Here is a 22,595-nt window from a genome sequence, read left to right on the forward strand (position 1 = left end):
AAAGAGTATGAAGAAATAAATTTAATTATCGCTGCCACACGATTAAGTACTTCCCTCCAATATTTTTTTCATTTATAATTTGTTTTTCCAGTTCAGTGTCAATGCGTCCGGTAATTTTAGATCTTGTTATAAAAATTAAAATGGAGTTAATGTGGTCACTGGAGTTTTCATGCTCTGACAACTTTTTATGGACATTCTTCCAATCCTTCATCCCTTTTGTGATTAGTGTTTGTCTGGAAAATAATTTACAGACGTAACAGTACAATAAGTTGTTGGTTTCAGTATAAGCCAACCAATCTGTTTGAACTTTTTCCCCGCTATTAATTGTTCTGAAGAAGGAGGCAATAGTTAATTATCTTGTGATTTGTTTTGACCCTTCGTTGCATTGAATAGAAGATGATTCCAAAGATCCATTTATTGATTTTGGTGGATTTTTTTATGTAATACTCTAGCATGGCGTATGTTAAATATTCTGGCCATAATGCAATTACAAAACTCTTAGTTTCATCATTACTTTGAGATGATTTTAAATTTATATTTTCTCTTTTTGTTTCATCTTCACAAACGGAATTGCTTGGTTTTTCCTGCTGGTCTTTTTGCAGAATAGTTTCGGACACAAATGATGATTCTGGAGTTTTGATTGAGCAGGTGAAATTTGTGAAAATGATGACGATTGTTGTAATTGTTCTCCATCTACAGTTAAAATTTTGCCCAACGATCTTTTCATTTGTTTTGTCACTTTATCTCTATCTGCTTTTCGTTTTCTTTTTTCACTTCCCCTTAAATGTTTATAGGAACTCATTTTAAAGACCATGTACTAAAAAGAAAGAAGAAAATGATTTCCAATTAAATTTATTTTTACTCATTATCACAATCACAAACAAAATCATAGTTTGTCGTATTTATATTATTTTAATTAAATAATGTAATACTTTTATAAAAACTTACATTTTTATTTTAGGAATTTCAGAAAGTATTAACTGTGAATCCAAAACAATCTATTTGCAATCAAATATAGGTACTTAACTGCACAAAAATTTGTCCAACGATCTTTTCTTTTGTTTTGTCACTTTATCTCGATCTGCTTGTAAATTAATTTTTACTCATTATCACAATCAAAAACAAAATCACAATTTATCGTATTTATATTATATATTATTTTAATTAAATAATGTAATGTAATTTTATAAAAACTTCCCTTAAATAAAATAAAAAATTCCTAAAATAGTTAGGAATTCCAAAAAATATTAACTGTAAATCTAAAACAATCTATTTGCAACCAAGTCTAGGTATTTAAGTCTTAATTGCACAATTTTCAATCACAACTCACAAACGATGCAGTACGTTCAGGAGATATTGATTTTAAATAGCTACATTTGACTTTTTAAACACGTTCGATAGGCGCGAGGCTCGATCGTATTTACACACATCGACACTCGACATCGACACTCGTTCATACTTGTCGACTTAATCAATCAACGATTCGGCATAATTTGGATACGTTTAAGCAATAATTATGAATATCACGTTTCTGTGTTAAATAAAAATTAATTATAAAAATTAAAAATCTAATTTTCGGGCCCCCAAATTTACGGGCCCTAGGTACATGCCTAGGTTGCCTAGGCCTTAGTCCGCCCCTGATTTCAGGTTAAGTTGAATTAAAAGTGTTTGAAGTTGCATTGATTGACTTGATTAACCCAAGAAGTATTTACGTACTTACGTGCTTGAAAAACGCAAATAATGCTGAAGTGTATTAAATAATTTTATAAAATGTATTACTTGAAATTATGAATATTTTAATAAACTTGTGATTTAATGTTTTCATATCTAAATAGTCTCATTATTTATTTCGTTTGCATTATCATTATTTCCTTTGCATATCGAGACCAAACTATATAAAAATGAAAAAAATTAAATAATGTATAAAAATAAAACGTCAAAAGTCTAATCTTTGGAATATGGTAACAGGTAGTTTGGCGACATTTTGGTAAGGCGATAAAGGTTACTAGCTAGGACTTTAGCAGTGTACATGGATAAAGTCAAGAGTGTGCGCAATGCCATTTTTGTGCAATTCTGAGACGTTTTTTTAAGTGAAAATAGGTCGACGTGTACATGGATGATACCGTGTATGTGCAGTTCTTAAAAACGCGGCAAGCAGTGGGCGAATCTGCACTTTCTCCCAATTTCGCACCTAATCTTCGTCATGATTAAGCACTTTTGTTCCATAAAAATTCTAGCATAAACGTAATTCGCCTAGCAGATTAAAAACATGCCTTTACTTCGTGAAAACAAAATGGCGTCCAAACAAAAACTAGCAGATTGCTGTAGCAGAGTTGGTCGCCAAAAAATCGCCAAGTTACCATAATCCAAAGATTAACCCGTCAAAATTCTAAACGTATGCTGTTTTTAAATATTATTAGCCCAAATGCTCTCGAAACGGGTAATGTATGCGTAAATGTTAAAAACGCCCCTTTGGCCGTAATATGAAATCTGAAAGCTCTCCGAATATTATTTTTGGCTGTGTATCTCTTTAACATGAATATGAGCCTGTTTCTCTCAGGCAGTCCTTTTCTCATACACATAAAACCCTCCTCCTATTATTATTTTGCATCAGTCAAATGAGCAACCAACCAATCAATTAAGAATACTGACTGGAGAATGCCATTATTCTTAGCAAAATAATAATAGTAAATTATAATTATTATTCATGTTAATAAAACTTATAAATTTTAATTAAGATGCTAAGTAAAAATTAACAAAGCTGCAGACTACATTTTAATTAAAATAATTGTATGTAATATGCGAAGTGTGATAAATAAACTAGACAGAAAAAATTAGTACAATAATTATTCTACCCTTTATTAACACATGTATATTTGATTTTTACGTGATCCTTTTATGTTGTAGTTTCGTAATTATTCTTATTACATAAATGAATAGATCATTTATTTATTTCAGGATAGATTTCTATTTTAGAATAGATAATTTTTCTATTTTTCTGTATTCATTTATATATTTCATTATTCTATATTTTCTATCATTTTTCTATTTCTATCATTTTTCTATCTTCTATTTCAGGAGCTTTTATCTAAAACGTTGTGGCGCTTGTCATTTTACTCAGTATTGTGGAAAAAAATGTCAGGTAAGGCAGATTATATTCATTTCAATTCCATCTTTTATACTGCTCTTTTCGAAAATTTTTAGCTTTGTACCTCCTTTAAAGAGAGAGACACATCTCTATTTAATATTAATTTATGTAATAAGCGGATTATCTTAGCGTTATAATGCATGTTTTAATTTTTTTTTTTAATTTTAGAAGAGTAAAAATAAACTGATGCTTTATTTTTTAATTAAAAAAACTTCTAAAATAAGGTATTTTTTTCTCCTTTCCGCATACCATCGTGATGCGAATTGCGGCGAGGGTATTGTGGATTTCTTCCATCTTATGATTTCGAAAAAAATCTAGATGACTCTACCGAGTGGCGCCCGAACTAAAAAAGTAGTGGTAAAAAAGTAATTCGTCATTACCACGATTTGGTGATTGGGTCCCCTCATCCTCAGTCACTCTATTATATTACTTGGCTATATTATATCATTTGTATTTACTTTCAAATATGGAAAAAATAAAAAAGGTAAAAATTTCATTTAAAAAAATTTCAAAATGTTTTTCTGCATACTGATTTAGCATTAATGAATGTTTCGTTTGAACGCGATTTCGGTCAAAAGAAATGAAATTAGGAGAAGTTTTATTGTAACTGTAGTTATAAAAGAAACTGCTTGAAAGAATATTGGTTAGGTCTGACTGATTTAATTGCTTAATGTATTTTTGTGTGCAACGGGTTCAGAGAAATCTCCTTAATAAACATGTCACTTGAACAGAAAGAAGGTAGCTTTTTATTTAAAAAATGACAGCTGATACAGTAAATAACTAAACTAGTCCAAGGAGAGAAACACAAATATGCAAATTTTCGTTACCAGCCGAAGAATATCACGGATAACGAAAATAACTCGTAAAGGAAAGTAGAATCAAAGATAGTCGCAGAGTTAGCTTTTTATTTAAAAAATGACAGCTGATACAGTAAATAACTAAACTAGTCCAAGGAGAGAAACACAAATAAGCAAATTTTCGTTACCAGCCGAAGAATATCACGGATAACGAAAATAACTCGTAAAGGAAAGTAGAATCAAAGATAGTCGCAGAATTCTGGAATGACTGTTTGTTTTATGTGATTATGGCAAAGCCTGGAGGGCTATCTGCCTAAGAGGAGGAATGCTATCGTGGAAGACTGTCTAAGGTAAATTGTCTCGTATGCACGTTACACATGGGAAAAACCATGAAAACGCCCATGCAGCCTGCCCATTCGCGGAATTCGAAGCTCGGACCGAATTACCAGTATTCAAGGACTCGGCCGTTGGTCTGCCCGAATTCTGGAATGCATAAGTGAACTAAATTGAACTGACTGACTGACTCTTTGTCGCTCACAGTTTGTGTTTATAGAATTGCTTGAGGGGAAAGTTAAGCGCTTTAAGAAGCTACGAGAAAAATCTCTTCTTAGACTTTGAAAAGAAAACACGTCTTTTTGGAAACATTTAGAATGTCATCAAGTCGACGAGAAATCGCCAAGTGTCGCTAGTTCCCTACTAAGATATTTTTACAATTCAAATATAAGTGGGTTCAGAATTAAAATCTGTAGAAAATAATACAGGAAATATATGCTGTCAAGCTCAATACATGGTCATAAATTCGATTAAGAAAATTCCAGTTATCAAAACAAAACAAAAATAATAAAATTATTTTTAAAATGCCAATAAATATTTAAACAAATTAATTAAAACTATACTTAAAAATACAAAACAAAAAATCTAATTTGCACACAAACACAAATATGTTCAAAAATATACAAAAATTGTAAACGGCATAAATTGTGTAAAGTATTTTTGTCCAAACACCGTAATCAGGACGAAGATTAAAAGCATTTTATTTTTAATTAATAACTATTTATATTAAGTATTGTAATTACTGTATAATTATGTTCGTTTAGCATTGTAAAGGCGTATTTGCTAGTATTTTATGTACATGTGTGGTCTGCGTCATGTGAAAGATACAACTATTTGTTTCAGTATTTTTCCTCTCCCATTTATGTGTTGTTAAAATGAACTCTTTTAATTTTTAGGAAGAAGCCTGGAGTGATCACAATTTAGAATGCAAATTTCTGAAGAATTTGCCAGACACCCTTGTGCAAGATATCGTGCAAATTGTAGCAAAAGTAATATTGAAAATAAAAGTAAGTTTTATTAATTTCTCATATTTTTTTCATACTAAAATCACTTCGTGACATAGAAATATCAAAAATATTGTTGTGATGGTTTTCAAACGCAAAAAATTATTAATAAAATCAAATGTTCTATGTTATTGCACCACGCGATAAATTGCATTGTTAATTGGTCGAATTTTGTATACCAAAGAGAGGCAAAACCACTTTAATTTGAATTTACTTCCAAGTATTAAAGTATGTTATTACAGATTGATACAAATTTGTGATGTGTTATCGATGTGATTTTTCAATGTATAAAGTTTTTCTCTCTCGATATGGGGAGGTTTCAGTGTGTAAGGTTTTACCGCGTGCCTTCTCGGTGTAATTAGAAAGCACGCTCGGCTAGCAGTAGGAAGATCTGGAGTTAAAAATAATTCTAAATGACTTCACAAGTTATGCCCGAACTAAGATATGATGGGTGATAATTCATCAGCACCGGGTTTTGGCGATTGGGTCCCCGCCTTCCCAGTCTGGGAGAATTCTGTATCACTTGTTAATCTGCCTGGATTCGGTTAAACACGCACTACAAACCACAGACATGGAATCCTGGTTTCAGAGCTGGAAAATAAAGATCAGCGTCGGAAAAACGGTGGCAGTCATGTTTTCATACTGAAGAGCCGAGAATTGTTATGTATAAAATACTGCTATCCTGTGGTCCAAGCAACTAATCTCTGTTGGTGTTATACTTGATGAAAGATTAACACGGAAGCCTCACATTACACATGTAATCTATGAATTCCGGAAGTGTAAAGCGAGGAAGTCTTCATCGCTTAATTCGCCAGAACTTGGTTTAATCCCTTGACAATAAGTTATTCATCTATAAGGCCATGTTGCGTCCTATTATTATTTATGCCTGTCCCGTCTGTGGTTTTGTAAAACCACGTTTCAGAGGCTGCAAATTGGTCAAAACATTACGCTACGGCCAATGTCCCGTCTGGGGTTTTGTAAAACCACGTTTCAGAGGATGCAAATTGGTCAAAACATTACGCTACGGCCAATGTCCCGTCTGGGGTTTTGTAAAACCACGTTTCAGAGGCTGCAAATTGGTCAAAACATTACGCTACGGCCAATGTCCCGTCTGGGGTTTTGTAAAACCACGTTTCAGAGGATGCAAATTGGTCAAAACATTACGCTACGCCCAATTTGTCATGCTCGCTGGTTCTACCGCAGCGCAACTATACACGAAGAGTTTGGCACAAAAACTGTTACTGTATTCATTGCAAAAATTTCTAAAATTATTTTAACAGAATTTCCAGCGTTAACAACCCCTCAATTCCAATGCTAAATTATGATCCTTAGACATTTAGACTGATTAATGTATTCCTTTGTTGTTCTTTGTTTCTTGTATTGCCCTTTACCCTAATTATCATTTGTAGTCTACCCCTTTCTTAAACGCATGGTTTCTGTCCTCCTCTCCGTGTTACTTTATATTATTTTACTTATATGCTGTTATAACATGTTATTTCTGTTTGTGTTATTATTTATATACAGTCAAAAGTCGTTAATCCGGATTCGTCAGGACTTCGGCGATTCCGGATTATAGATCATCAGTTTAAATCTGGTAAGATGGCATGCAGAAATTATAAAATTAAAAATATGAAACCGTAATTTATTGTTTAAGTTGCTTCGTTTTTTATGTGATATTACATTCTCTTTAATTCTATAAACAGACATAATTTCTTGTTCAGTTACAAAGTTCCGCTGTTCAAGTCCTATAATTGCTGTGTCGAGAATACCGACTAATTTGTCAATCGAAATTTTTTCGTTTTCAAAAACCTCTGTGTCACTTTCTTCACTATCGGAAGCGAATTATAATGATGAGGAATTTGATTTAAATCATATCAAAGACGGGGTACATCGAGATGAAATACTACATTTAGTAAGGAATTATAAGCCAAATAAAATAAAAACATCTGCCCTGAAGATAAGGACAGTGCTGACAGATCAACTTCCAATTCATTGCGCGCCGCGGCGTTAAAGTTAAACAAAGTTCAGATAAACAAAGGATATGCCTTTATCCATTTTTTGAAGCAATTCCACTTTCTGTTTAATGGACTTCGAAACATACTTTCGCTTTGTAGATCCTTTACTTATTAATAAATATATATCAGAAATTCTATTTGACATAATCGAAAGTTCAAGCTTACTTTTATAAAATTGCTCTAACAGTCTGCAAAAAATAATAAGCCGAATCCAATTCGAAGATTAAGGAACAACGCAATCTGCAACATTAACTGAATTAGATAATTTTAGCTTAGCTTATACCATCCGTTATACATTAAACGCGCATTCGTAAACGTATTTTGCGCACCCGCACACGCGTATTCGCAGCCGTAAAGGTCTTACGCGCATGCGTCTATGCGACGCATGCGCAGAAAGTTTGTAGCTTTGAGTTCCGGTTTATAGATCATTCCGGATTATGGGTGTCCGAATTAACGACTTTTGACTGTATTATTATTTGGAACAAAGCCTATAGTTTGCTGGTGCTCTGTTGCCTTTCTTACTTTCAGCCGATAGCTAAGCTTCTGCCAGCCAATCGTTAAACTTTCAGTCACGTGTACTATTTGACCCATCTCATGGCTCCCACTTCTCAATCTGTGCGTTACATACAAGCTTCGACATCGACGGACATGTTTTATTTCGTATAGTCTTTATTACGAACGATTTGCCATAGTTTTTTTTCTCCTAAAAGGAATTTTTCAAGGACTATTATGCTTTTGCGTTATTTTTTCATGTTACGTTTATCACATATCTAGTTAGCCTGGTATACGGCTTCAGCCCAAGAACAACGAAAAACGGGAATTTATGTTAACGGGAATTAGTTGAATTTATGTTCATTTGCTTCTAGATTCTTCGAATCCATTGTGAAATAAATAGAATCCTAGCTGCAGGCAGAAACACTTTTGCCTTTTTGCTACTTTTTGGAAGTTCCAAAAAACGCGTGGCGAAAAGCCGTAGGAGCAAATTTTCACAACCTGGCAACGTTATATAAATAGGGCTCCGACAGCTGGTCATTAATTGTTTCAGACTTCAAAGAATCAACTGAGTAAACTGTGTATAGAATTTGCTTTGTGAATAATATCAGTTGACAACGATACTTCCAAGGAGAATTTGCTTTATTTCTCCGTTATCATTGAGTTATATACAGCTATTTATTTCACTATATATTGCTATTAATTGGAATAATTTGTCAGTTTTTTTCCAACTAATGTGCCGTAATTATTGAAGAGATCTCCAAGTATTCGCGCAAAATCCTAAATGTGTTTGATATGGACCGATGCCAATAACTGTAATTAAAAAGTCAAATTGAATAATGGGAAACTATGGAACTTCATAATGGAAACAGAATTTATAAAAGAAAGGAAGTCTGGGAAGATTCAGATTTTAATGTCACTCTAGAGGATTCGTTATGTTTTTTTATGCTGTCGCTGAGCATTGTAGATTCATTCTGCTTTGTATTGTAGCATTGTAGCATTCTGCTTGTAGACTCACCCCTGCTAACACAATTTGTTTTTGTCTTTTTAACTTTATTGTTAAGCATCGCTTTCTTCGTCCTTACGCCACATAAAATTCAAGAGCAAAATCACAAAATATTTAAATACAGTATATCTTTTGTATTAAAGATATGATTTATCATTATATCGTGTGTGTGTGATTATGGCAAAGCCTCGAGGGCTATCTGCCTAAGGGGAGGGATGCCTTCGTGGAGGACTTAGTAAGGGAAACTGGCTCGTATACACGTTACACATGGGGAAAACCACGAAAACGGCCAAGCAGCCAGCTCGTTTGCGGGATTCGAACCTCGAACCGAACTACCAGTGTTCAGCGACTTTTACCGCTCGGCCGCTGGTGAGCCTATCATTATATAGTAAACTCTCACTGAATGATTCGCCTGGATTCATGTGTTTCTTTCCATTTGAAACCTGTTTCACTGCTTGAAAACTGTTTTAAAATAATGCAAATATGGGCTTGTGACTTTTGAAAAATCTAGTTCCGGCTCTGGAACTTTCCTAAATTCCACCATGCGATTTTTACTAACTTAAAGTGTTGCCACCCGTAATGTATAGAAAGCATAAAAAAATCGAAAGATTTTTTTTAAAAACTGCCCACTGCTCAAAGGTTTTTGGCAATTCTATAAGTAGATAATTGAAAATCGTATAAAAACATAGCGATCGTGACAGCTTTTAATGTTTAAAAAATGTTGGCATGTCGAATTTTTGGTGAGAAATTGCTGCTACTTTGTGTGTATTTTGACGTATGGATCGCGCGCAGTGGCTAATCACACCGACGGTTCGAATAGCCTCTTAGAGGCTAATCGCACCATCTACGTTAGCGCATACGCACAGTCAACCCAAGTACAAGCATGTAACACCGATTTGCTGTAAGATAAACGGCAGCGGGAGGAAATTTTGTTAACCCTAACCGAGCGATAGCGAGGGTTGTTAACAGTTTCTGCTTTATCTTCCTTGTACGAGATTTCTTTGTTAATTAAATTTGTCTAATCTTTGGAATATGGTAACAGGTAGTTTGGCGACATTTTGGTAAGGCGATAAAGGTTACTAGCTAGGACTTTAGCAGTGTACATGGATAAAGTCAAGAGTGTGCTCAATGCCATTTTTGTGCAATTCTGGGATGTTTTTTTAAGTGAAAGTAGGTCAACGTGTACATGGATGATACCGTGTATGTGCAATTCTTAAAAACGCGGCAAGCTGTGGGTGATTCTGCACTTTCTCCCAATTTCGTACCTAATCTTCGTCATGATTAAGCACTTTTGTTCCATAAAAGTTCTAGCATAAGCGTAATTCGGTTAGCAGATTTTTGGAAAAAAATGTTGAGGGGGGGGGAGAATGCCTTTACTTCGTGAAAACAAAATGGCGTCCAAACAAAAACTAGCAGGTTGCTGTAGCAAGGTTGGTCGCCGAATTTTCGCCAAAAAATCGCCAAGTTACCATAATTCTAAGATTAACCTAAAATTTTAGTTATTGTTACAGAAATTTACGTGTTATTTGTTTGACATAACTTGAGGGCGATGGATGTGACAAATACAAATTTCTTGCCTTTTGAGTGTGGAAACAAGTTTTCCATATATTTTGAAATTGAAAGGGCAAAATAACTGTATGAAAATCAAAATTTCGCTGTTTTGATTCAAACGCGATTGGAAAAATTTCACAAGGGTCATAAACATCGTGAAACCTTACTGGACAAATATGTTACATTAGAATGTAAAAAAAAGAACATATTCATAAACAGTTATATTTATATTCATAAAGAGTTCAATTCTTTTACTTAACACAGGAATTTTTATGCAAACTTAGACCCTAGTCTTAGCAAAGAAATGTCCGAATTTATTATTCAATAAGAAAACTTATTGAAAATTATACTGTTCTTATAATATGCATCACCTTTTCAGTGTCCACACATATTTATAGGTTCAAATGCCATATTTCAAAATCAAAGTTTTTTAAGAAATAAAATCGGTACTATTCGGTTTTGAAGGCCGTAAAAAATCGCCAAACTATTGTTGATGGCAGTGATCCCAAAAATAATTGCGGCAACCCTAATGCAAGAAAGGAAGTATAATAGTAAATAACTAAGATTGATGTTTTAATTTAGATGAAAGGTTAATTTCATATAATACTTTTTTATTATTATAATTTATGTAAGAAAGGCTAAACATGACTGAATGGATGCTCAAACATAATTTTCTATAATGAATGATGCCTTTTCTTTAAAAAATATTCTCTAAAGTGCAGAATCGCTCACTTATTTGTTTGCCGCATTTTACAAGGGTGAGTGAGTGAGTAAGCGCCACCAAGGAAGACCACTGACATGGCCTTAGCCTCACAGTGTGATATCTTCCTGGCAGAAACCATCTACTCAAAAACAATTGGATTTTTGTCAATTTTCTTTTACTTTTTAAGTGAAAGTAGGTCGATGTGTACATAGATAAAGTCAAGGGTGTGCGCAGTGCCATTTTTGTGCAATTCTGGGATTTTTTTTAAAGTGAAAATGGATCGATGTGTACATGGAGACCGAGTATGTGCAATTCTTAAAAACGCGTCAAGCAGTGGGTGATTCTGCACTTTACCCAAAATTCTATTGCAGACTTTTCGTCATGGGCAATTCCCAAATTGTGAAATCCATAGAATATCAAAAAAGGATTTAAAAATTAAACTAGTATTTCAATGGCGTCTTAAGAAATATATAAACTTACACAATCTGGAATCAGCGTGTAGCGCGTTTGCTAGATTTGGCGCTTTTGCGCATACATTTTCGCTGCAATTTTTTTACGGTTCTTAAAACGGAATAGTACCATAAAATCTTATAATTCATTTGCGTGTGAAAATTTTTCAATCTAAATCTCTTACAGTAAATTATTTTTGTCTTTTAAATTACATCTCATTATTTATTTAAATTTCATTTATTAATGTATTTATAGTAATATTTAAAGGCTGCCCAGACGGTATAGTGGTTAGGGAAGTCTGACTGTGACACCGAAGGGCCAGGGTTCGAAATCCGGAGAAGGCATGGTTGTAACTGTCCGTCCCTTCATAGGAGGCAATGGTGGCCCACCTTTTATGTGCCTCCATAATAAAGAGACCACAACATGTGGCCTTATATAGTTTAATGGTCTGGGTTACACTGTAACTATTCACAATCTGCCATTGGAAAAAAAGAAAATACTACTCTTTGAAATATTTTTTGTGTCCTGAAAATGAAAAGTATTTCAATAGAAAACGTAAACAGAGCATATAAAATTGTTAGTAAGCAGTATTATATGATTAATTGTTAATTTAATATTTGATTTTATCGCATTTAACATATTTCATGTCTAAAATTTCTACGCAGAAATAAAATTCAAATTGTTACTATCTTTTCTCAGAGGAAGAACTTCGAAGAGGAATAAATTAAAAATCTTTATTGTGCAAAGCACATCTTTGAATCTAATTATATTCGAAAAGTACAAAAAATGTAAACGACATTTTAGTTCCTCTGTCCCCAAATCAGTCAAACTATTCCAACCGTTCATAGTTTATGCGAACATAAATCTGACCATATATATATATATATAGTTTTACCAATGCTTAAAAAATGATAAACTACGCCAACGTCCCGCCTTTTTGTTTTTTTATTTAAAAAAAATGACTGCAACAGACATTGGCAGTTCGTGTACTTAGGATTTCTTCTTTTCGATTCAGTTCAAATGACGGATCCAATAACTGAGTGCGCTCAAATGACGGATCCGATAACTCAGTGAGCATGCGTGGCTAATATTGTTGTGAATAACCTGAAGAGGCTAATCGCACCGCTGGTGCAAATATCATCAGCCTGGATATCCGAACGGTAAAGTCGACGAGCACTGTTAGCGATTCGAGTCCTATCGAACGGGCTGGCTGCTTGGACGTTTCGCGGTTTTCCCCTTATGTAGCGTGTATACGAGTCAGTTTCTCTTTCAGATCGCCCTCGAGGGCTTTGCATAATCAAAATAAACCAATCCAAACCAGACATATGGATCACTGGTTGAATGGTATGTTTATAAACCTGTTAAGTTGCAATTTCATTAAATGTTTGGTAACAAATTGCGTTTTTAGGATAATATTTTAAACTTTGCAATCTCATAATCTGGCTTATTTTGTAACTTTTTAGGGTAAAAACTGGAGTGAAATAACGGATCAAATTGGCAATGAGATCGTGAGTTTTGCTGACCTTGATTCACGTAAGTTTTCTTTACTATAAACAGATAACTTTCATTTCAGAATTCTGAATACGTGTATAAATGCAAAGCATTGCATTAGTATTGGAAAAGTAAGCGCTGATTAAGAAAGGTCCTTGTATCATATTTAATTCTTGAAGTTAAAATGTAGAATTCTCATGCGCTATATGAAATGTAATGCTAATTTCACCGCGTTAAAAAAAAAAAAAAATTACATGACTAATAATCCTTTGGTAGAAACTAAGCACTTTTAAAAGGGAGTGTTTTTAATACTGGCGGTAAAATCGCAAGGTTTAAGCACTGCATGAAATGCAGAGCAGACTTACTTACAAATAGTAACTGAAAAAAATCTTTCTAAACAATAAAATGGAGAAGCAAGTGAATATAAACAATAAAATGGAGAAGCAAGTGAATATAAACAATAAAATGGAGATGCAAATGAATGCTGGAGATTAGTCAAAGGCAAGCCATTATGCATCATAGCTTCAAACACAGATTTTGGAATCACTTTTTGGGATTAGTCAAAGGCAAGCCATTATGCATCATAGCTTCAAACACAGATTTTGGAATCACTTTTTGGGATTAGTCAAAGGCAAGCCATTATGCATCATAGCTTCAAACACAGATTTTGGAATCACTGTAATTTTTCGGAAGCAATATGTTTGAATATCCAAAGATTGTATCATGGGCCGGTGATATGATAGCTCTACTTATTAACATGCCAACTAATTTCAAACCTAAACCTGGATGCTTCCACAGGAAGACTAATATCTGGATTGTGTCTTGAAATCTCTTATGAAAATGTATTATGTGCAAATGTATTAATTGTGTCAGGACCGCAGCGTGGGTATTAGGCTCCCTCGTTCAAATTGAAGTTTGGCGCCTCTTTATGGCGTTTTGTTGCACTCATAAAGTGCTGCAAATACGAGGGAACTACCTCGAAGTAATTGTAATGTTCTTTTAATTGACTCAATCTTTCAGTAATTTAAGAAATAGCAGTGTCTAATATTATAGTGTAAAATTCAACCTTAAATGTTACAAATTCTTATTTTTTTAACACGTACTCCACACGGAACGTGTTTTTATTGTCCGTATCGGCAATCAAATTGTTTTTTACACAAACGAAAACGACCCGCAGAAACGAAAACGAAAGTAAAATTAAATTTAAATTTAAAATTAAAATTAAAATAAAAATAAAATCTCATTTTATTGCTTAGAAAATATAAAACATGCAAAATTGCAAGCATGTAATTTAACAACTTTTATTTAAGTAACATTAAATTAAAAAACTATAAGTACTATAAATTTTGGCGCCCCCATGGCCCAGGCGCCTTTATGCGGGGAACAATTTTGCCACCCCTGCGCAGCGGCCTTGAATTGTGTCCTTCTATACTTTCATAAATAAATACGGGATAGGTAACGGAAGACGGCGACACTAGTATTTTATAGTCATCTTTGATGGTTGAACAGGTACAGTCCAACACTTCCTGTTGTGCGAAAACTCGCTTCGCTGTGGTTTGATAAGGAATGGAAAGGAGTAACAGAGGATGTGATGAATAAGAACTTCATGTTGTTATGGCAATTTATAATGCAACTGCATAAAAGACGAATTATGTAACAGTAGATAGAGTTCACATGCTGCCCAGAATGTCCAGGGTTTCCTTAAACTTTATGACGAGTCTCTTTTATTTGTGATATAGCCGCTGTTACCGAAATCTGTTATTTGTATTGTCCTGAAGTCTGAGGAAGTGGCTCGCTGGATATCTGTAGACAGTTTGCCAGGTTAGATTCCAACACTACCATATCTACTGCTATCTAATGCTTAGGCAACACTGCTTAGGCAATGTTAGTTTATTTTCACCCAGGTCCGACCTGTAACATAGCGTTTAAGCTGTGCATTTGAAAAACATCTTTTATTGTTTTCTTTGAGAAAGAATTGATAGGTTTGATGGCCATTTGGTGCGTGATTCCATTCATTCTGCTATTTTTCTTAAGCCAATTGGCGAGAGGAGGGAGTAAGATCGAGGCATATGTGAATTTCCTCCAACGTTGTAAGCTGCTTCGTCAGCCCGTGCATCTACTTACTCATTTCTTCTATGTTTGACATTGTCAGTGGAGATGGAAATGAAGGTGTTTGAAGCGTCATAAGTCCTTTGAATGTTACTGATGATACGAGAACTGTGGTCTTGATTTAAGATGGTGAATAGCACTGAGACTCTCGTTGTAGATACCAGCATTGTTGTATTCATTAGTTATTGCTTGAGTTATTGTAATTGCTAATACAGTCAAAAGTCGTACGGACACCCATAATCCGGAATGATCTATAATCCGGACCTCCGCATGCGCATAGGCGTTTACGTGCGTGCGTAAGACCTTTACGGCTGAGAATATGTTTGTGCGCATGCTCATAAAACGTTTACGCATGCGCGTTTAATGTATAACAGACGGTGTAAGCTAAGCTAAAATTATCTAATTCAGTTAATGTTGCACATTGCGTTGTTCTTAAATCTTCGAATTGGATCCGGATTATTATTTTTTGCAGACTGTTAGAGCAATTTTATAAAAGTAAGCTTAAACTTTCGATTATATCAAATAGAATTTCCGATATATATTTGTTAATATGTAAAGGATCGAAAGCGAAAGTATGTTTCGAAATCCGAAATCTGTTTATCAATTTCACGCTGCTCGGCGGGGGGGAACGCCGCGGCGCGCAATGAATTGGAAGTTAATCTGTCAACACTATCCTTATCTTCAGAGCAGATGTTTTTATTTTATTTGGCTTATAATTCCTTACCAAATGTAGTATTTCATCTCGATGTACTCCGTCTTTGATATGATTTAAAACCAGTTCCTCGTCATTATAATTCGCTTCCGATAGTGAAGAAAGTAACAGAGGTTATTGAAAACGAAAAAATTTCGATTGACAAATTAGTCGGTATTCTCGACACAGCAATTATAGGACTTGAACAGCAGAACTTTGTAACTAAACAAGAAATTATGTCTATTTAATAGAATTAAAGAGAAAGTATTATCACATGAAACGAAGCAGCTTAAACAACTTGCATTGAAAGAAATGTTTAATAAAGTAAACAAATAAATATTAAGCTTTTTCTTTTTGTAAATTTTGATACCCTTTAGATCATAATTGTTCTTTATTTCATAAATTACAGTTTCATATTTTTAATTTTGTAATTTCAGAATGCCATCTTACCAGATTTAAACTGATGATCTATAATCCGGAAAAATCGATAATCCGAAATCGCCGAAGTCCCGACGAGTCCGGATTAACGACTTTTGACTGTAACTGCGTTTCTGCTTAGAAGATGCTATTGGTGAGTGAAAGTTGTGCTTTCCATGTACGAGATTCTTGTTCGTTGCTTTATTGAACAAAGCCACAACCAGTTTCATTATACTGGCCTGATCCCTATGTGCAGTACTGAAACTTCGTGTTGGGTATGGTAGATTGTTGTTGTAGATGTACAAATCTGCTTAAAGAGTGATGTGATGATCGGCTTCTTAGTCGTTCATATATATATACATGTGAATGGAATTGTGGGATTGCGTATTTTTTTTACATAAATGAAGAACATAATGTTGTGTAGTTGTCAGTTCTTTTGTTTGTGCAGCTGTACATTCCTTTGTTTGATTGATGCTTTCTAAGTAAGTGTAGTCTGCGCAGTTTAAAATTCAATACTAGCAATTGATTTTAAGAAACAGTATGTGCAGTACTGTGACACCTCAGCACTTTCGAATATAAATTAGTGTCATTGAGCCATATCTTGATCCACCTTGGAGTTGTTTAGAGAAAACTATGTGGTAGAAACTATATATCACGCAGAAATCCTGATTGCGTTAAAGAATTAAAATAAGTCAATTAATTTGTATTTAAATAATTTTGTTCCTTATTTTATCGGTACTGCTCTTCAAAAATTAACTAAGAGGCATCATCTTGACCGGAGAGAGAGATAAAAAGAAATAACGGCAATAAAACAATCGGCCATTATAACCATAAAGAATAAAAGCAGCGCATATGAATATAGTGCGTCGCAGTACTTATGAATATAATACAATTATTATAAAAATATTAATAAAATGTGTTGTTTAAAATATATTTGTAAGACAGTTTGGTGTGTTTCAGAGTTAAGTTAGCAGTTATAGATGTTTTAAGAGGAATTTCTGATTTTTTTGTAGTTAATTTGGCTCCAATTCTAGTTATCACCGAGGCAAGTAACCCTTTTCTCGGCTGTGATTAAAAGAACTATTAGTAATTAAGATTATACAGGAAATGCTAAATAAGACTATGTTAAATTAATTGTCATGTTTTTATTTTCCTGTAGGCAAGGCTAAATTAGAATCCGATCCCAAAACGCAACTACTTGTGAAAGAAGTAATTGCTTGTTTAGAGACTTATATTGGCGAAGAGAATCTGCCAGAAACAGATCGCCTAATAGAAATAATTGGAAAGGTATGTATATTTTTAGAGCCTAGAGAAACGTTGGTCACCTTTTCCTGTGTCTGCTCATGATATCGGGATAGATATGTAGAATTAATATAGGATTCTGTCTTGCTTTGTTAACCGTTCCTAGTTTTATTTTAAAATGGGTTAGCACTGATTTCCTTTCGTTTTTCTTTTCTTTCTTTGGTTAATCTTTGGATTATGGTAACTTGGCGATTTTTGGCGAAAATTTGGCAACCAACCCTGCTACAGCAACCTTCTACTTTTTTTTTCGCCGCCATTTTGTCTTCACGAAATAAAGACAGGTTTCTTTTTTCTTTTTTTTTTATTTACTCAACATTTTTTCAAACAATCTGCTAGCCGAATTACGCTTATGCTAGAAATTTTATGGAACAAAAGTGCTTAATCATGACGAATATTAACTGCAAAATTGGGAGAAAGTGCAGAATCGCAAACTCCTTGCCGCGTTTTTCAGAATGCATACACAGTAACCATGTACACGTCGACCTATTTTTACTTAAAAAAAATCCCAGAATTGCACAAAAATGGCATTGCGCACACTCTTGACTTTATTCATGTATGTACATTGCTTTTTTTCTCATAAATTAGAAAAATTTGCACGAAAATGCAGGAAAATTTTGTGAATCTTTAAAGTCGGTAAAAAGGACATATATGAAATTACCTGATCGCGAAAAAGTATATACCCTTTCCAAGGATGAAAATTTGCACGTATAAAATAAATAAAATATCCAAAAACTTTTCCCTCTAAATTATCTATTATAAACGTCACCTGCGAATTTATAACGCAAACATTAAAAATGGTTGCAAATACTTAGTGTCAAATATTTAAATTATTGCCATGCACGTTTACTTCTACTGAAACGTATTCCAAAATGCTACAAACATATAATTTACAAAATTAAAAAACACTACTTAAAATATAAATAAACACATACATTAAATTAATAAAAATTAGCTTAAAATCTTAATTACTTTAAACTAATTCATTGCTAATGACAATTTTCCAATAATAGCATATTAATTTATTTATTCCTTATATTTAGAACAATGCATAAAAACACTAACTTACCTAATCTTCTTCAGAATCTCAATCGTATTCTTATGTGCGCCTGTTTCAGGATCTTTAAAATGATACTTATGGTTAACAGGTGACAGGTGACGGAGGACGGGGACGCCTGGTGTTTAACATAGGTAAACAGGCGTGTGTCCCACGCCCTCCCCTATCTAGGAATAACAACTCCCTGGGGCCCCGCGAGGCTGCCTCGGGAGTTTATAATACAGATCTAAAGATCAATACATGGCCAAACAGGAGCTGAGGATTATTGTTTGACAATGGTTGCGTGACAATAACTTTGTGGGTGTGCATGGCTGTTGGAATAACACAGATACATAAAAATATAACAAATACAAGAATAGATACATATACAGGCAAAAACAAACAAATACTAACAGATACGAACATAAGGATGCATTGATATTAAGATAAATATGAAGAGAGACACATATGTAAGATACAAGAGTAAAAACAAGAGTAATAAATACTTAGAGTCATATGTGTATTGCTGGTATCCTTGGGGTTGCAAATGTGCTGTGAGCACTTAAACACAGAGATGAAGCTATTAGTACCGGATGTCGAGTTATGGTGTCAGGAGTTAGTGTTAGAGTTCGCTGAAAGTACAGTCTGCACTATAGTTCAAATTTGCAAGAGTTCAGGCTACACTAAAGTTTAGTTGTACACTGTGGTACTAATAGTACTAAATTTGGAGTTTGGCACAGTCACTAAGTTTTAATGCAATTGCTATAGGTTGGTACAGTCACTACAGCGCAGACACTATGTTAGGCACAGTAATTTCAGTACACAGTCACAATGGTTGCACAGTTACTATGACTGTGAACAAGTACGGTGTAGGTACTGATCTTCACTGATGTGTGCACTAGTGCTTAGGCATAGTCGGAGTTGGTGCATGGTGTATACGTGCGGTGTACCATTCATTGCAATAGGTTGGAAGGTGATGTAGGCATATGAATGCACTTTGAGTTGACACATTTGGTACTCTGCTAGCACACCGGTAAGGTAAGTTCTAAAGAAGATTGACGTGTGCACATAAAGTTGAAGGCTTGGTGGTGGGGAGCTTTTGTTTAACAACTTGTGGGGGTGGCCCCTGAGTGAAAAGCTTTCGAAAAGGTTGGATAGTCGGTAGAGGGGACGAAAAGATGATCGTGTTTAAAGAGTTGCTGGATAGGTGTTGGTCTATTGCGGTGAGCAGATATCTTGGCCCATTGCCCCGATTTGAGTGATAGCTTTGCAGATTTTGGTTATGGCTGGCTTGTGAGTGATGATAAAGCGGTGGTACGCATCTCTGTTAATGGTTGGACATGGGAGGTGATGGTCTTTTGTCAGCTGGCAGGTGAAAAGATAGTGGTCTGGGTTGCCTGGGGCTCCACAGACGCATATATCTGTTGATGAGATGTTGTGCCTTTGGAAGTAGCTGGGGAATGGGCCGTGTCCCGTGATATATCGTGTCAGCGGAGCGATTGCGATGTGTCGATCCGTGCTGACTTTGGGGAAGAAATCGTAGGTGCGGCGGCCAGTTGTGCTATGGTTCCATTCCTCCTGCCATTGTTGGAGCCCTTTACTCCGGAGCTGTCCCTTTAGGTAGGAAGGTGGGGCTTGAAGGTGGATCTGCTGTGCATTTGAGTCGGTTACTGCCTGATTGGCTAAACGGTCTGCTGACTCATTGCCTTCGTTGTTGGCATGTGCTTTTATCCACATCAGCGTCGTGTGCATATGTGAATTTTGCTGCAAGAGGTGCTGAAGGGCGATGACTAGTGGGGATCTGTGCTGATGGTTCTGGAGGGCTTGAAGTGTTGAGTAGCTGTCTGTATGAAGTGTGGCATGAGTTAGATCATTATGGACAATGTGCTGCATTGCTGCTGTGATGGCCAGGACCTCCGCTTGGAAGATGCTGTTGTGATTTTCCAAACGACCTTTCCATTCTTGTTCTATCAGGCCATCCTGGTAGTGGATGTAGGCACTGCCTACACCTTCCTCCTGTTTAGAACCATCTGTAAAGATGTGGGTACCTTGTGAAGGTACTTGCATTCCAGTGTTGGTAGGGGTGCGTGGAATGATGACAGAAATTCCTTTGCCTTTAATTGCCGGGTGTGTGTGGAGAGGGTGTCCAGGTGTTTCAAACTGGACTGGGCTGTAGGTGCTATTGTAGAATGTGACGTCTTTTCTCAAGTATACTAGAGTTATATATGCCGCTTCCCTTTCTACTTTGATGTGGAGAGGCAGCAACCCCGCAAGGACAGTCACCGCAATTGTTGCAGTTGTGCGAAAGGCTTTCGTGAGGTTGAGGGCGAAAGGGCGTTGGACGGTAGTCAGTAATTTGATTTTACGAGCGCCCATTGGGTGGGCCCAGGCAGCGTACGTGGCGATCTTCTCTGCCACAGTGTGATATAGGATCTTCTGTATATGATGGTTCTGCCCCCAATTTTCCCCTTGAAAGGTGCGTGCCTTCCTTGCAATGGTGATAGTCTTCTTTCTGATGTCTTGAATGTGCGGGAGCCACGTGAGTCCTTGATCCCAGAGAAGGCCTAGATGTTTAAGGGTTGAGACTATCTTGATGTTTTGATTGTGCAATTTGATACAAGGACGGCGTGATGGATTTGTACCTGCCCTAAGGATGACAAGGGCCATGGATTTCTCAGTGAAAATTTTGAGTTTTAATGCAGTGCACATGTTTTCGAATATGGTACATGTTGCAGTCCCATTTCTTTCTAATTCCTTCCGTGTGCGTCCCTTGACCAGCAGAGCGACGTCGTCTGCGTAAGCAACAACTGTAGTATGCTGTGGCCAGTCAGCTTCCAGCACAGAATTGAAAGTTAGGTTCCAGAGAACCGGTCCGGCGCAGGAGCCCTGGGGGCATCCTCGCTCCTGGCTTTTGGTGGTTGTGCCGTTGTCGTTGGATATTAAAAAGCTTCGGTTCTCCAAATAGCTATTAAAGGTGTTAAAGATATTTGCTGGGCAGCGTGCTATTCTGAGGGCTTGTTTTATAGCAGGCCACCAGAGGGTGTCGAACGCGCTCTGCAGGTCGATGGAGATGAAGGCCGTATGATATCCCGTAGCTCTGTTGCGTTGTATAGTGTCCCGGATAGTACAGAGAGCATGTGTGGTGGAGAGACGTGGTCGGAAACCGAACTGTCTTGAGCTGAGTAAATTGGTCACGTGCAGGTGATAGGACAGCCGTTGGACAGCCGTTCAGACATATGACTTCCAGCAATCAGATATTATTATTCTACCCGATAGAATATACTGCTTAATAAAACTTAAAAAGCAATTTTTACTTCTATCTCGCACAACCTTAAAAAAACACTTATTACTACCCCTTTCAATCCCACTAAATACCCATTTCGAATTCACTTTAGATAGGGCCATGGGATCCAAAAATTAATCATTCACACAACACAGAATGAAGCTAAATACAAAATGCTTAAAAGTACTGCAGATATTTTTTCAGATTTCCCCCCCTTTTCCGATTAAAGAACTGTGATTCGTCCATATATGTCACATGACATATCTCATGATCTCTCATTTCTCTCAAACAAAATAATCCGTAATTGGAACTGGGTACTTGTTACATTATTGCCAAAGTCCTTTATCGCCTACCAAAATGTCACCAAACTGCCTGTTACCATATTCCAAAGATTAGCCCTTTCTTTTTTTACGTTAACATTTTTCACATTTTACTTTAAACAGGTTAAATTGAGTTCTCTATTTTATTAAGCATTGCAAGTTTTTCTGTAGGTAAACAAGGTTATGGTTTTGGAAGCTAAAGTCATGTGTTTATAATCGTGTTATTTCTCCTAATTTTCCCTCTGTGCAATGCTCAAAACATAGACGTCAAAGGTCATGTATTCCTCATTGTGTAATTTCTCCTAATTTTCACTATGTGTAATGCTCAAAACATTGAAGTCAAAGGTCATGTGTTTCTAATCGTGCAATTTCTCGTAATTTTCATCCTGTACAATGCTCAAAACATTCATAGGCTACAGAAAATGATTTGTTGAAATCACTACCATTTAT

The 22,595-nt window shown here is 35.5% G+C and overlaps 1 protein-coding gene across 3 annotated transcripts in view; it reads left to right on the forward strand.

Annotated features, from left to right (window-relative positions):
* Nucleotides 1–22,595, forward strand: part of LOC118189085 (histone-lysine N-methyltransferase SMYD3-like) — an 83,721-nt gene that overhangs the window by 28,981 nt on the left and 32,145 nt on the right. For all 3 annotated transcript variants that reach the window (XM_035359635.2, XM_035359633.2, XM_035359634.2), the window contains exons 2-5: nucleotides 3,079–3,142; nucleotides 5,175–5,285; nucleotides 12,963–13,032; nucleotides 17,367–17,494. In XM_035359635.2, the coding sequence (XP_035215526.1) occupies nucleotides 3,079–3,142; nucleotides 5,175–5,285; nucleotides 12,963–13,032; nucleotides 17,367–17,494 (373 nt within the window). The remainder of the gene's footprint in view (nucleotides 1–3,078; nucleotides 3,143–5,174; nucleotides 5,286–12,962; nucleotides 13,033–17,366; nucleotides 17,495–22,595) is intronic.

The sequence above is a fragment of the Stegodyphus dumicola genome, chromosome 5 (genome assembly GCF_044657685.1).
Source record: "Stegodyphus dumicola isolate Sdum_Otavi_A_Nest chromosome 5, ASM4465768v1".
Taxonomy (NCBI): Eukaryota; Metazoa; Arthropoda; class Arachnida; order Araneae; family Eresidae; genus Stegodyphus; species Stegodyphus dumicola.